The 16,848-nt window shown below is 41.2% G+C and overlaps 1 protein-coding gene across 3 annotated transcripts in view; it reads left to right on the top strand.

Annotated features, from left to right (window-relative positions):
- Positions 1-16,848, top strand: part of VMP1 (vacuole membrane protein 1) — a 224,134-nt gene that overhangs the window by 106,657 nt on the left and 100,629 nt on the right. For all 3 annotated transcript variants that reach the window (XM_030186296.1, XM_030186295.1, XM_030186297.1), the window contains exon 7: positions 2,217-2,348. In XM_030186296.1, the coding sequence (XP_030042156.1) occupies positions 2,217-2,348 (132 nt within the window). The remainder of the gene's footprint in view (positions 1-2,216; positions 2,349-16,848) is intronic.

Genomic DNA, 16,848 nt, shown 5'->3' with positions numbered 1-16,848 from the left:
CCATCCAGTCTAACCAACAAGATAAACTCATTTACATGGTGTGTGATACTTTATATGTATACCTGAGTTTGAGTTGTCCTTGCCTTTTTCAGGGCACAGACCGTAGAAGTCTATCCACCACTGTTCTTGTACTAAATTCTGGAACTAACATCAAAGCCCTTTAAAATTTACACTCCAGCCCATCCCTATCTGTTCAGTCACAATCAGGGCATAGATAGTAGAAGTCTGCCCAGCTCCCATTTTGTTTCCCAATTACCGGCATTGCCACCCAATCTCCCCTAAGATTCCACGGAACCATTCCTTCTAAACAGAATTCCTTTGTGTTTATCCCACACATGTTTGAATTCCATTACCGTTTTCATCTCCACCACCTCCTGTGGGAGGGCATTCCATATATCCACCACCCTCTCCGTGAAAAAATACTTCCTGAAATTTGCAGGGCCAATGAACTTCAGGCCGTAGTAGTGTATCCATCTTACACAAAGTTTCATCATAATAGAGTAGTTCTCCACACGCACCCTAAGCTTCTTCCTAAGGTGGTGTTGAAGTTCCATCTTAACCAGTGAATCGTCTTGCCAACATTCCGAAGTCTGCACGCCCACTCTGACAAAAGTGCACTGCACACCTTGGACTGCAAGCGAGCCTTGGCTTTCTACCTGGAGCAGACAAAAGCCCATAGACAGTCCACCCAGCTTTTTGTTTATTTCAATCCCAACAGGATGTGCGTAGCCATTGACAAAGTACTTTATCCCATTGACTAGCAGATTGCATCTCTTTCGCTTACACCCAGGCTGGGCTGACTCTGGTGGGTCATGTCACGAGTCACAATGGCAGAGCCATGGCTGCGTTGGTAGCCCATTTGAGGTCGGTCTCTATTGAGGAGATCTGCAAAACTGTAACATGGTCTTCAGTCCACATATTCACATCTGCCTTGAGCACAACAGCCGCTATGGTCAAACAGTCCTGCAGAATCTGTTTGGTGTCTAGAATCCAACTCTACCCTCCTAGTCCCATTACTTCAGTTCCAGGCTGTACCTTCACAGCCAGTTGTAGTATATAGTTTCAGGTTAATTGGTTCTTGCTGTTGCAAGTCTCTATTGTCCTAGCATTGTTGTTTTTCAGTAAGCCTTGTAGCTAGGGATTCCCCGTTGTGAGAATGTGTTATTCTCATAGCCCCTCCTTCCTCCCTTTGGAGTGTCTTTTCCAGTTATATTACTAGATTACTGGTTCCATGCTCAAATATCAGGCAGCTCACCCTTCTGGGACCCTGAAAATCCTAATATTAGCTCAGCAATCTCTATTTTCATGGTCCTCTGCCTTTTCCTGAAGCCAGCTCACCAGCTTACGCAGTTTATTGTGCTCACTTTTGTCCTCTGTCTGAATGTCTCCGAGTGCTCCAACCCTCTCTTCCACATTACCCTATCAAATTTCTCCTCAAAGTGTTCCAACACCCAGGAAACAATCTCATTCTCTGATTTACTACAGCAACAACCTGAGTTTCACCTCCTCATCTTACTCTTCACCCTCCTGCTCCAAGCTGCTGCTTACCACCTCCACCAGCTTTGGATGTGCTTCCTTTGGGGCTGCTGCCTATTTGACTGACTTTCTCAAAATATAATTCCTTTATAGAACTGCCTTTCTTTCCTTTGGTTGTTTTTTGCATTCTTTCTCTACTCCCAGCAACTCTCAGAAGCTGTTGATATTGTTACCACCATTTTATAATTGAGCTTGTTAGGAGCTCCACACAATCTATCCATTCGCATCGTTGCTGGAACCAGAAATTGTGGAGTTTCCCTTTTGAAACTCATCTTATCAATCAGCACAGAAAATTGCTGTTTGAGGTTTTGGAAATGTACAATGCAGCAAGTGTTCTGTTTATTGCAACAGCATATCTCAAATGGATAACTGGGAAAAAGCATGTAGTTAGTGGTATTGCGACAAGAAGAAAATTATGCAAACTAGATGGTCCTTATCTGCTTTCATGTTCTGTGTTTCTACAATTCCTAAAGTGAAGAATTGTGTTTGTAGGCCAACTTAAATATGAGCCTCCAAGCCTGGTAAATAGAACATTCTGGAGGAAAATTGAAATATTAAAAAAAAAAAAAAAAAAAGGGGGGGTGAAGGAGAGGGAGAACATAATTTTAGAATGGGAGAGAATCAACATGAATGGTAAAACAAACATCTTCTTCTCCTCTGTGTGTTTTTGCTCTGTACAGGGGGCTGGCACTGCTATTGGAGAGCTTCCACCATACTTCATGGCCAGAGCAGCTAGGCTTTCTGGTGCTGAACCTGATGATGAGGAGTATGAAGAATTTGAAGAGATGCTGGAGCATGCAGAAGCTGCTCAAGTAAGAACAGTTTTATTATCTTCATTTTCCTTGACAATACTATTTTCCAAACAGACAAAAACATTTCACTGTTCATAATAAATTAAATGTATTATGGTTTTTCATAGAGGCTATCTATCATTATACTTATATTCTGTCAGTTTTACAAATTAGAATTGTGAATATTATAAGTTTGTTTGTTGCTATTTTGCTTAGTGAATACCTGAAAGGTGAAATTTGAGCACAGGAAACAATGCTTTTTTAGAGGAAATATTCTAGAACAAAGAGATGACAGTATGCAGACCCAATGGGTAGACTCAGGAGCAACATCAGAAAATATTTCTTCATGCAAAAGAGGATAGTTCCATAGAATGGACTCTGATTGGTGAGGACAAACTTGGTGCTTGAATTCAAGAAAGCCTCAGATAACCACAGAGGATCCCTGGTAGCACAGAGTTGAAGGGGGGCCAGGTGAACTGATCAGAGTCTTATGTCCTTCTGGGGATAAGGTAGGGTGGCCTGGAAGGTTCTAATGATGTATTTTCTGAATCTTTTCTAACAGTAGTAGGAATAGGGTTGAAATGTTGCAGTACTACAAACAGTCTATCCTTCACTCTTTCTGGGGCAGAAATGATAGAGGCAAAGCAAAGGGGGTAGATAGAGGAAGCGCAACCTACAGGCCATGGAGTCACTGAGTTGATACCAACAGACTCGAATGCTTCAGTAACCAATAAATTTTGGTGCCAGAAAATTGGTGAAGACAATTCAGTAAAGCCATGGGGAATCTAGTATTCTAGATGTTTAAGCAACAGCCTCATTTGTTTTGGTAACTGTTTAAATTAGCTTGTAGTTAAAACATGAGGGAAATAGTGAGCAGAGTATTGAATTAAGTATGGATCTTAGTGTGTATCTATCCTGGAAGGTGGAGAAGCATTGAGGAAGAAAACAAAAACTGACTTGGATAAGACATGTTAGCTTTCAAGTATCTCCAACTAGCATCTGAGCTATATCCTTAAAGTATGGCTAAGAGAAACAGAGCAGACTAGATAAGCCAATTGGACTTTATTTGCCTTCAAAATTATTTATTTTGAATTTGTTTGAGTTTATCCAAAACCTATAAGCAGAGAATTGTTGTTGCTGTGTTAGTTCATTTGGATATGCAGAGCTAAGGATCAACAAAAAAAAGTCATAGATGATTCTTTGACAAGCTTTGATATCTTATCAAAGATATTTTCAGTTAAACCAATAAAAAATGTATCACCTGCAACCAGTTGTTGACCCTTATTTCTACATATCCAAAATCTATTCAAAATTAAAATTGAGAACCAGACGTTTATGAAATTTTGTAGATATTTGTGAGGAGGATAATATTTAAAGCCATTTTCCCATTCAAATCGCTCTGGATGAAAATTTACCTTAATCTGCCCAGCCTAAAGGATTTGACAGCTTCCACAGCATATGTGCATTTAGTTGTGTTAAGGGGAGGCATATCTAGGCATGTTATGAAAAGTTCATGTAGATTCAAACTTAAATTCAGTGTGTTTACAGTTCATTTTTGTCCACGGACAGAAAGCAGGTGGAATGGAATATTCATGGTTATTTTTGACCCATGGACCTAGGAGGTAGTTTTCAATTGCAAATTACCTGCATAATTTCCCTTTAAAACTTTTCTGCAAAATCAACAACTCAAAAATACTGCAAACTTTGCAGTAAGTAAGGCAGGTTATTCAGAATTTGTTAACCTTTCTTAACCCTCAGCACTATGTGAATATATCACTACTGTGTTTTGTTCTTGTTGACTTTGCTTCTGAATTGGCTTAAGGACCTAGCTGATAAAGTGCCGCTTTGTAAACCTACTACTACTATTTAGCATTTCTATAGCGCTACAAAGCGTATGCAGCGCTGCACAAACATAGAAAAAAGACAGTCCCTCAGTATACCATGTTTTTGTGCATATAAGCCACAGCTAATATTCGTTTTTACGTTTTAACAGGAATGGTCACAGTTAATACATGGGTATGGTTCCTCTTTACTTTGTGTTTAGTGAATCATGCAATGTAAAGACTTAACATAAGAATGAAGCAGAACACAGTTCCATTTATTGTAAAGTATGATGATATAAAAAATTAGTGTCATAATGTGAATCCTGTGTTCTGATTTTTATGATCGCCACAAGATCAAAATCCTTGAAAATCCTCCTAAATGTCTGAACCCATAAAATATTCCACTAGAAACTCTTCTACTGCAGGATCAGTTTCTTTTGAGAATTCCTCTTCTGAGTCATACTTGGATTGGTCCAAGGAAAGTGGGTTATCAGCAGGAATTATCACCTTTTTCAACCTGTTGACGATTGTTTCAGTCTTGATGGCATGGAGTGTACATGTGGATGCCAGATGATTTACAGGAGTGGAGGAGTGGCCTAGTGGTTAGGGTGGTGGACTTTGGTCCTGGGGAACTGAGGAACTGAGTTTGATTCCCACTTCAGGCACAGGCAGCTCCTTGTGACTCTGGGCAAGTCACTTAACCCTCCATTGCCCCAGGTACAAATAAGTACCTGTATACAATATGTAAGCCGCATTACTACTACTACTTAACATTTCTAAAGCGCTACTAGGGTTACGCAGCGCTGTACAATTTAACATGGAAGGACAGTCCCTGCTCAAGGAGCTTACAATCTAAAAGACAGGTGTACAATCTAAAGACAAGTGTGGAGTCCGTCTGATAGGGAATACTATATTTCACAAAAGGTTAGGTGCCAAACGCAGCATTGAAGAGGTGAGTTTTAAGCAGAGATTTGAAAATGGGTAGGGAGGGAGCTTGGCGTAGGGGTTGAGGAAGATTGTTCCAGGCAAAGGGTGAGGCAAGGCAGAATGAGCGGAGCCTGGAGTTGGCAGTGGTAGAGAAGGGAACTGAAAGGAGGGATTTGTCCTGTGAGCGGAGGTTACGGGCGGGGACATAGGGGGAGATGAGGGTAGAGAGGTAGTGAGGAGCCGCAGACCGGGTGCATTTGTAGGTAAGGAGGAGAAGTTTGAATTGTATGCTGTATCTGATCGGAAGCCAGCGAAGTGACTTGAGGAGAGGGGTGGTGTGAGTATATCGGTTCTGGCGGAATATAAGACGTGCGGCAGCATTCTGAACGGATTGAAAGGGGGATAGATGGCTAAGTGGGAGACCGGTGAGGAGTAGGTTGCAGTAGTCAAGGCGAGAGGTAATGAGAGCGTGGACGAGAGTTCGTGTGGTGTGCTCAGATAGGAAAGGGCGAATTTTGCTGATGTTGAAGAAGAAGAAGCGACAGGTCTTGGCAGTCTGTTGGATATGCGCAGAGAAGGAGAGGGAGGAGTCGAAGATGACTCCGAGGTTGCGGGCAGATGGGACGGGGAGGATGAGGGTGTTATCAACTGAGATGGAGAGTGGAGGAAGAGGAGAGGTGGGTTTAGGTGGAAAGACGAGGAGCTCGGTTTTGGACATGTTCAGCTTCAGGTGGCGGTTGGACATCCAGGCAGCAATGTCGGATAAGCAGGCCGATACCTTGGCCTTGGTCTCCGCGGTGATGTCTGGTGTGGAGAGATATAGCTGGGTGTCGTCAGCATAAAGATGATACTGAAAACCATGAGATGAGATCAGTGAGCCTAAGGAGGAGGTGTAGATTGAAAAGAGAAGGGGTCCAAGGACAGATCCCTGGGGAACTCCAACAGATAGTGGGATGGGGGTGGAGGAAGATCCATGAGAGTGTACTCTGAAGGTGCGGTGGGAGAGATAAGAGGAGAACCAGGAGAGGACAGAGCCTTGGAACCCAAAAGAGGACAATGTGGTAAGAAGTAAATCATGATTGACAGTGTCAAACGCAGCGGATAGATCGAGCAGGATGAGGATGGAATAGTGGCCTCTGGATTTGGCAAGGAGCAGGTCGTTGCAGACTTTAGAGAGTGCTGTTTCTGTCGAGTGTAGAGGGCGAAAGCCGGATTGAAGTGGATCTAGGATGGCATGAGAGGAGAGAAAATCAAGGCAGCGACTGTGAACGGCGCGTTCAAGTATTTTGGAGAGGAAGGGGAGGAGAGAGATGGGGCGGTAGTTGGAGGGGCAGGTAGGGTCAAGTGATGGTTTTTTTAGGAGAGGTGTGACTACTGTGTGCTTGAAGGTGTCAGGGACAGTTGCAGTGGAGAGAGAAAGGTTAATGATGCGACAGATGGAGGGGGTGATAGTATTGGAGATGGTGTTAAGTAGGTTGGTGGGGATGGGATCGGAGGAACAGGTGGTGCATTTCGAGAAGGAAAGAAGGCGGGAGGTTTCATCCTCGGTGATCTCAGGAAAGGAGGAGAAAGAGGCCATGGTTGGTTGGTTGTTGGATAGGGCTACAGGCTGAGGAGAAGGTGGCTTGGTAGTGAACTCAAGGTTGATCTTTTGTACCTTGTCGCGGAAGTAGTCAGCCAGTGATTGAGGAGAGAGTGAAGGGGGAGTGGGAGCGGGGGGCACTTTGAGGAGGGAGTTAAGGGTGGTGAAGAGACGACGAGGGTTGGAGCTGAGAGAATTGGTCAATTGGGTGTAGTAGTCCTGTTTTGCAAGGAATAGGGAGGACTGGAAGGAGGATAGCATGAATTTGTAGTGAAGGAAGTCTGAATGGGTACAAGATTTCCTCCAGAGGTGATCAGCGGATCGGGTGCAGGAGCGAAGGTAGCGAATGCAAGGGGTCAGCCAAGGCTGGGGACTAGTACGCTTTGTGGGACGGGAGGTGGATGGAGCGAGGGTGTCCAAAGCAGAGGAGAGAGCGGCATTGTAAGCGGGGACCGCTTTGTCTACAGTCTCAGCGGACATGATGGAGGGGAGGAGATTAGAGATACTAGAGGATAGAGTGGGGGGGTCAATAGCCTGGAGATTCCTGGAGGTGGTGGTTAAAGTTGGACGGGGCAGAGGGGGGGGCATTGAGCCTGCCATGAGTGGGAAAGTGGCGGGGTACCAATGTAACAAAAACAAAACAAACAGTAATGTCTAATGGCTCAAGCTTGCAAGTGAGACTCCTGGGTATCACAGCAATATGAGCACCAGTCTTGTTTATAATTTATTTTTCTCAAATCAGTTTTCTATGTTGCCATAGAATCTCAAAAGAGATTTTTGCATTAAAAAAATGCACCAGGATATATGCATGAAATGATTTCTCCATCCATTCCTTCATGTTGTCTTCGTTCATGCAACCTATTTTGTTGAATATATTTTATTAAACTCATACAGTACTATCAAATAAGGAAGAACAATAATAGCAGTGTCACACCCACAGCAAAGCAACAACTGAGTAAACAATAAACAACAAAACACAATAGCTAAGAGAACTCCTTTCTTGAATAGAAACAATAAGAAAGTTTCCAGTTTACTCCCCCCAATTTATCTGCACTTGAAGAGGCTTTGACTCTTATAGCCTCCTCCCGCAGGTTAAGAAAACAAAAAAACAACAAAAAAACCCATGCACTCCCTTTCCCCCTACCCCATCCCCTGATCCTCCCCCGCCCTCTGTCTATAGGACATGTAGAGGTGTGTACTAGGGATATAAAAAGGAAATGGGCATATACCAACAAGCATTAACATTGCAACTTATTGACAATAGTACTTGTCATCCTTGGTGGAAGAGACTGAGCATAGGCACCCCAAGTCTCCAGTAAATGCCTGGAATGCTTAGCTATAAGATGAGCCTCCTTCACTTCCCACATCATAAAATATGTAGCTGTTTTCTCCATTGCCAGTGGACGGGGCTCTCCGGTTGCACCAATTGTTGGAGTATACATTTTTTCCCCACCAGGGCAGCCTTACGGAGAAGCATAGTAACATCCTTACCTCACCCCCTTCCCCCCAGTCCCCCGTGCAGTTCAAAATCCAGGCCTCAAAAGAACATAAACCTTTTTTATTGCATACCAAGGATACACCTTTTAGAAAATTTTCCTGTGGCATGTTAATGTGTTTAAAAATAACCAGGGGCTTTAGCTTTTTGTTATCAGTGGTGTATGCTAAAACTACTGTGAAACTAGTCCTTTCATGGCCAGTTGTTGTAATTGGGATGGTTTTAGCTTCCCGTTCAGCTACAGTTCATATGACAGAAATTTTGAACCACATAGGTACTTCATCTGTATTAATTATGCTTCTGGGTTCAAAGTTATCACTGCATTCTTTTCGAATAAATTCAAAAACACTATCCATTTACTCTTCCCAGTTTTCAGGCAGCTTCTGCCCTACAGGGATTCTAGCCCTGTCAGATTATTCCTACGCATAAATTTATGCACCCACTACACTTCTGAGAAATTATCTGTTTTCTTTTCAGCGGCAAGCACTGTGGCTTGGCGCTTGATATCTTTTGTTGAAATCAGCCTGTTGCTTTTCTTTTCTGCCAGTATCCATTCTTTCATATTGGCTTCAAGAATTGGTCATTTTGACGGCTTACCTCGGTGAGCACGCTTCTTGATTTTCAGCGGCTTCTTTTTGCCAGCATCGTAGTTTTGGAATCTCCAAATATAGTGCAAATTTAGAGGCTGGTACTCAGAGCTGTGGTAAGAGCGGCTCTTGTACGGAAGTGTCAGCGCTTGGCACCTTTTCTTCTGCACATAAATACTGGTATGTGTACTTTCACTTTCAGCTTTGTTCAGACATGCGCACATGTTTGTTGCTTACTATCAGTGCAAAAAAAAATTTTGTTTTGTAATCTCTGACTTCACTTGAAATCTCATCCATTTTTTCCTTTTGTAGATATATATATATATATATATATATATATATATATATATATATATATATATATATATATATATATATATATATATATATGAGTGCTCACAGGATTTGACAAAGAATTATTTTTTAAATGTAAGATTCAATCCCTTTTTTTTTCCAGCTCAACACTAGCAAACTAAAGCATGACAATATATTTTTGTTTCTGTTCAGCAATTTGAACAGTATTGTTCATCTCATATTTGCTACAATTCAATTCATTTCTTGTATACCGCTAATATCCCCTTTCCAGGGTTCAGTGCGGTTTATATTCTAGGTGAGACAAAAAAGAAACTCACATGCTCAGTTTGTTTCTTTGGTATCTAATTGTTATCCAGATTAATGGTGTAGCAGTTAAGCATAGCTGCCCTCCACTCAATGTTCTTTTGAAAGTTCCAAGAACCAAATCAGAGCTGACCTCTGCTTGAGTTCAGTGTGCTGCCGTGGCCAAAAAATGATAACATAAGAGTTGCCCTACCGGGTCAGGGCAAGGGTCCATCTAGTCCAGTGCCCTGTTTCTAACAATGGCCAGACCAGGTTGCAAGTACTTGGCAGGATTCCATGTTACTTAATCTCAAGGATAAGCAGTGGCATTTCCTAAGTCTACCTTAATAACAATTTATGGACGTTTCCTCCAGGAATTTGTCTGAATACTTTTTAAACCCAGTTATACAAAATGCTTCTGCCATTTGCTCCGGCAAAGAGTTTCAGGTTCAAAGAGGATGTTAGGAATTATTAGGAAATGATTAGAGAATAAAAGAGAATATCATAATGCCTCTGTGTTGCTTCATGGCGAGACTGCACCTTGAGCATTGTGTTCAATTTTGGTCACTTCATCTCAAAAAAGACATAGTGGAATTGGAAAACATACAGAGAAGGGTCACCAAAATGATGATTATTATTTTTTTTTACATTTGTACCCCGCGCTTTCCCACTCATGGCAGGCTCAATGCGGCTTGCATGGGGCAATGGAGGGTTAAGTGACTTGCTCAGAGTCACAAGGAGCTGCCTGTGCTTGAAGTGGGAATCGAACTCAGTTCCCCAGGACCAAAGTCCACCACCCTAACCACTAGGAAATGCTAAAGGGGTTAGGGCTCTTCAGGTTGGAGAAGAGACAGCTGAGGGGAGATACGATGTAGGATAATCCTAAGTGGAGTAGTATGGGTAAACACAAATTAATTGATTATTCTTACTTTTTCAAAAAGTACAAAGGCTGGGGGCACTCCATGAAGTCACACAGTAGTACATTTAAAAGAAATAGGAACAAATATTTTTTCACAATGCATTGTTAAGCTCTGACATTCGTCGTTGGAGCATATTGCCAGAGCAAGTGGTAAAAGCAATTATTGTCCAGGAGAAAAAGTACTAAACCATTAAGGTTGACCTGGGGAAAGCCACTACATATGCCTTGGAGTAAGTGCATGGAATCTTGCTACTTTTGCGGGATTCTAAGTGCATGTGACCTCCATTGGCCACTCTTGACAGGATACTGAGCTAGATGGACCTTAGTTTTGATACAGAAGGGCAACGTTTACATCCTTTTGGGCTATGTTTCTATATAAACAAGCTTGTGTAATTACTTAAAATTTCCTTCCCTATTCCCAGCCTGCCATTTTAGCCCTGTCCCATCTAGCCCAGCTATTGCAATGACAGCTCTTGGATTGATAGGTGCAGGCCTCTCTTAAAACACAGCAACACTCTATTTTTTAACCTTTTATTTTGAATTTAATAGCACAACTACAAAATATTTATGATAGAGTGAGAACAATAATAGAATGTTAAATAACACTCAGAGAAGGTAATTTTATTAAAAACTTTTTTTTACAGGTAATCATGGAAAAATGGTTTAATAAAATTACCCCAGGATTATGCATATATAAACTCAGCACTGAGCATGTTCATACCTGCTTTATATGACCCAAGTGTAGAGGCGTGTTTGAGCGGAGCACGACTTCACGTATGAAGATTTATATCAGCTTCTGAGCAGATGTAAATGTTTGCAGGTGTATTTAACTCCAATTGTTGCAGGGTTTGTGAGACTGTTTTATAAAGCCGCATAGACATCTATAAATTAGCCCCAAAATAGATGTCTACTTGGATTTCCTACGTAAGCAACCTGTTATATAATTGTAGAGGTTAATCTTATAAGAACATACTTCATGCACAGTTATTAGAGGGAATGGAGATTTAGAAAGAGTGCCTGTCAGTGTCATTGTAAAAAGTGCTTAAAACACCCTCACTTACTCTGAAAAGCAAGTCAGTAGAGTTTGGGTGGCAGCTGCAGTCAATATGACAACATGGAAGTAGCTAGAGAAATACAAGTACACAAAGAGAGGACATGGTTATGGCACCATGAGGCTAGCACGTGGTATGAGCAGTTAGCAACATTGGCAGCCATGGACGCGGAAGGTGAATGTACAAATGCAGGTCTCACAAAAAGCACATATGAAATGGTAGATGATGGAATTAAAGCCAAGATGGTAGGAGAAGGGATCATTTCCACTGTTGTGGATATGAAGGAGAAGCTAAGAGTTCAGCCAGCGGCATGAGCAATGGGGATGGCAAGGTAGAATAGCTCCATAACTAGATTTTAAGCAGACGCAAAGCAAATTTTTGACTATTTTTTAGTTAGTACACAAATATGATGTTTAATTTTTTGCCTGAGCATGTGGTCAAATTTTAATACAAGCCGGTATGTGAAGAACTGTTCCATTTACACTTAGACAGGGAAGCATAAGAATCTCCATCTCTTATGTCTAGGAATGGGCAACTGAGAAGGGATTTTCTCTGAATGTCCAGTGGAGACGTGCTAGACTTGGTGGATCATTGTTCTGACTCATCGTGACGCTTATGTTCTTATATAACCACATAGTAAAGGGACTTTTCAGTTAACGTGCAAATTGATAAACACAGAGGATCCTTATATAGAACAAGGCTGGAATTAAAGCAAAACTTCACACTTTAAACAGGGCATAGAGGGGTTCAGGTACTAGTCTGGCTGTAGGTCTTTATCTGTCATTGTTTATTATATAAATTAACATTCACTGTTAGCATGCCAGCACTTCAGTTAGCATGCATGGAGGGGTCCTTTTACTAAGCGGTGGCAAAAAGTGGCTTTAGCATGCTCTTATGTAGTGGGTCTTTTCCACATGCTAAGCCCATTTTACCACAGCTGTAAAGTGGTTGATTTTCTATTTTTTGTATTAATGGCCATGCACTAATGTTGCCATTAGCGTGCGGCCATTTTTAAAAATTGCTGTGAGTGCTTACTACCACCCATTTTGTAGGTGGTAAGGGTTCGTGCGGTATTCTGTGCTAATCAGTTAGCATTTGGTAATGTAGATGTACTAATTGTTTAATTCAAGAACACTCACTCTCTACACATGACTTACCCCCTCAAAAAAATTCAAAATATTTTTTAGTGCATGGTTAGCACATGCTTATTTCACAGTTACTACAGGACACTTGAGAGCATCCCGCAGTACTCCATTTTTAGCTGCATTAGTGCCTAACACAGCTTAGTAAAAGGGCCCCTAATTCATATGTTAACGGTGTGCTATGTTAAGGGGCAGGAACTGGGTGAGGTATGGATAGACAATGGGCATGGACTGCTTGTGTCACTTGTGTTGTTAGGGTGGGTGCACCTACTGCCTCCTTAAAAGAAGGCGTTAAGTGCATCTGTGCTAATTAAAAATATGCTTAACGTACAGTAATTGTAGGGAATAAGCTAGGCACAGCCCTGGTGCTTGTGCATTTAATTTAATAAAAGTATTACACAATGACTGTGACTTGATAGTTACCAAGAAAATTACTATCTCTGATACATTTTCTCTGCACATGTTCAAATACTGGATTTTCAGGTCAAATGGAAATGATTTAAATAGTAATTGATAATAGTAATATGTTCCATGACCTGCTAATCATATCTTCTGAAAAAGCTGTAGTTCTTTCATGGGCCTGACAATGTGGAGAGCGTTTTGTCACTCATTCATACTGTACATACTGTTTCTCCTCTTTTGCTTTTAGATGTCCATGAGAAAGCAGCCATGAGTACATTTTTATAGATAGGATTTTATGGTTATAGGTCAATTCCTACCGAACCTATTTCCACCACACCAGGGAGGACAATTCCCACCCATAACCCAATACAAAAACGCACTAAGAGAAGTAATCTCCCTCCCTTTCCTCTTCTAGATCATTTCAGGGGGCCAGTACCCCTCACACCCTTCCCCCTCATCATTATCTTTTACACATCTTTTTCCCCTTCCAGGCATGCAGTTTGTGAGTATGGAGAGACAATGCCCCCCACACACCCCCAAACTAGGTTTCAACCTAATTCATGTTTAATCTGGGATCTAAATGTCATAAATAAGTAAATAGATAAATACCAATTGCAGTTCATTGCCCCCCCCCCCATAAAAAAGAAAAAAACAAAACAAACTAGGTTTCAACCTAATTCAGACCCTTGAAATGACACACTGATTATGATGATAACAAATTACCAGGACTTATGGGACCCAAGCAAGAAGCTAAGGTCGGTTAAAAAAAAAAAAGCACCGCCAGGATTTATGGGACTCAATACAAGAAATAAGCTACAGTCAGTTAAAAAAAAAAGGCTAAGGAGGGTGGGAAATGACTATGGGGGAAACGTCCTTGGTGGGAATTGTCCCGGGGGAAATTGTCCTAGGTGAGAATTGTCCCGAGGGGAGGGGGAATTGGTGGGTGGGAACTCGCCTGATACCGATTTTATTTGTTTTATAAGAAGACAATTGAGTGTTACTCAGCTTTGTTTCTTTGAAAGGCCTGTTATAGTTGCTCATAAGGTGATACTTAGGAATTGGGGAGGTAATGAGACCCCTTCATTTTGACAGTGGAAGAATGCTTATCATGGTCATCATCTGCAAATAGAATTTTACTGTCAGGGAGTCACCAAGGAGTAAGTGTTGGATTATTTGTAGTAAATAATTAGCAGATTTTAGTACACACAGCTTCAGCTTTAGAAATGTTAATTTCTTTCTTCATCTCTCTCTCATTCACCCCTGAATAATTCACTGCTGAGTCACTTTAAAGTTGAAGTAACAAAACATCTGTTTACTCACAGTTTGCAGTTTGATTATAATCAGACAGGCTTATATTTACATAATACTATACATTTGTATTATCAGCTCCTTCCATGTGCTTAGATGGTAATGGATGCTCACACCACCATAGATCCTCTCAGGTTAGGAGAGATCATGAGCTCCATGTGCTCCATGTGCTGCATCTGCTGTGTCTGAACCCCCACAGGAAGTTGCATAGCTGTGTGACCTCTCTAAGTAATTCACATCAGAGGTCACAGAGTAATCACAGAGAAATAATAGGTGACAGGCAATGCATGTAAAATACAATTACATTCCAACAAACCCCTTCTCATGCATAACTGTCATGCAATTATTTATTCATACAAAGTCCAAGCTTTATACGCAGATTCACAAAATGTTCTCTGGGTAACGGTTTGGTCATGATGTCAGCTGTCATCTCACTGGTGTGACAATAGTGTAGACTGATGACCCCTTCTTTCGCCAACTCTCGCACGTTGTGGTATTTCGTTGCGATGTGCTTGGTGCGTGACTGAACCTTGTCATTCTGTGACAGTCGGATGCAGCTCTGATTATCTTCCATTATCTGGATTGGTCTCTTTTCAGCTATTCCAAAATCCAGCAAAAGTTTTTCAATCCACATCAGTTCTCTGCACGCTTCCGATACGGCCACATATTCAGCTTCTGTAGAAGACAAACTCACAATACTTTGTTTATGACTGGCCCATGAAATTTGTACATTTCCATACATAAACACATATCCACTTGTGGATTTATAATCAGAATGATCCCCTGCCCAATCTGAATCACAGTAACATATTAGTTTTGGATTACTATTGGCTGAAATCTTTAATTTACAATCAATGGTACCCTTTAAATACCTTACCATCCTTTTAACTGCAGTCCAATCTGATTTGGTAGGTGAGCTGACCCTTCTGCTCAAAATTCCTACTGCATTTGCTATATCAGCCCTGTATGTGGTAGCTAGATATAAAAGCTTACCTATGGCTGATCTATATTGGATGTTATCTGGTAAAGGTTCTCTTACTGTTTCATCCTTCAGAAAATCAGTGATCATGGGAGTGCTTACAACTTGGGCATCTTGCATACCTAAACTTTCAATAAGCTCATTTATTTTCTGCTTCTGGCTTAGAAGATAAGAACCATCATTTTGTTTCTCAATTTCTATACCAAGATAGTATGACACATTACCCAGTTCTTTTATCTCAACATTGAGGTTTAAACACTTTACAATGTCCTTGTACTCTTGCTCACTTTTGCTTGCAATGAGCAGATCATCAACAAAAGCTAAAATGTATGCATATTGTCCATTTCTGCACCTAGTGTACAAGCATTTATCTGCTTCACCTTGCTTAAATCCTAAATTTGTCAATATTTCATGCAATTTTTCATTCCAACATTTTGCACTTTGCTTTAATCCATAAAGACCTTTGTTTAATTTACACACTAGCTGTCTTTGTTTTGTATTTATGAAACCTGTTGGTTGTTCCATGTACAAGTCTTCAGTTATATCTCCGTGAAGAAACGCTGTTTTCACATCAATGTGTTTGACTTGCATGCCTTTTGAGACTGCAATGCTCAGAAGTGTTCTGATTGTCGTGTGTTTCACTACAGGTGCAAACACTTCATCAAAATCTTCTCCATATTTTTGAAGATATCCCTTTGCGACTAATCTGGCTTTATACCTTTCCACTTTTCCTTGTGCATTCCTTTTTAACTTGAATACTCATTTGCATCCTATAGCTTTCTTGCCAGGAGGTAATTTTGTAAGAATCCAAGTATTATTTTTATCCAATGCATCAATTTCTTCTTGTGCAGCTTTATGCCATTCAGCAGCTTCTTCTGCTGGCATTTTCTCAATCTCATCCCATGTTAAGGGCTCTTGAGCTTCTGCTGACTTTGTTAGGTAAGACAGTCTTGGGGTTGGAACACCTTTGTTTTCCCTGGATGAGCGTCTGACAACAGGTTGGTCTGACCTCTCCGCATCCTCTAAATCTGAGAGTCCTTCTCCAATTGATTCCCCTTCTCCAACTGTACTGTCTTCTTCAATGATCCTTTCTGTGTCTGTTTCCTCTGCCTGTTCCTCGTTAGATACAGGTGAGTTGCTTTCAGACATCTGCCTTGGTATGGCATTTATATACACTGGCATGTCTATTATGGTTCTAGTTTCATATTCTGGATGATAAGGCTCATCTGGGATAATCCAGCCTTTATCAACCCTTTTGTTTTCATCAAAATATGTAACATGTCTTATGCCAACAATGCCAGTTTTCAGATTCAAAATTCTATATCCTTTGTGTCCTGGAGTATAGCCAACTAAAATGCCCCTTTCTGTTGTGGAATCCAGCTTATGCCTTCTTTGCTTTGGTACATGAGCATATGCTGTACTTCCAAATGTTCTTATGTGTGACAGGTTTGGCTTCCTACCATGCCATGTCTCATGTGGTGTGCGCTCAGCGCCTTTAGTTGGCATTCTGTTTTGTAGGTACACTGCTGTGAGAATGGCTTCCCCCCATAGTCTTTTAGGGAGATTGCTATCTGACAGCATACATCTGGTCATTTCCACAAGTGACCTAAATTTTCTCTCTGCAACAGAATTTTGCTCTGGTGTATAAGCTACTGTTGTGATATGCTGAATGCCTTCTTGTTCTAGAAATGTGCGCATGCTTTGTGAA

This window comes from Microcaecilia unicolor, chromosome 13 (genome assembly GCF_901765095.1).
Source record: "Microcaecilia unicolor chromosome 13, aMicUni1.1, whole genome shotgun sequence".
In the NCBI taxonomy this organism is placed as follows: Eukaryota; Metazoa; Chordata; class Amphibia; order Gymnophiona; family Siphonopidae; genus Microcaecilia; species Microcaecilia unicolor.
Note: the sequence above shows the minus strand (reverse complement) of the source record. Positions and strands in the feature narration are given on the sequence as shown.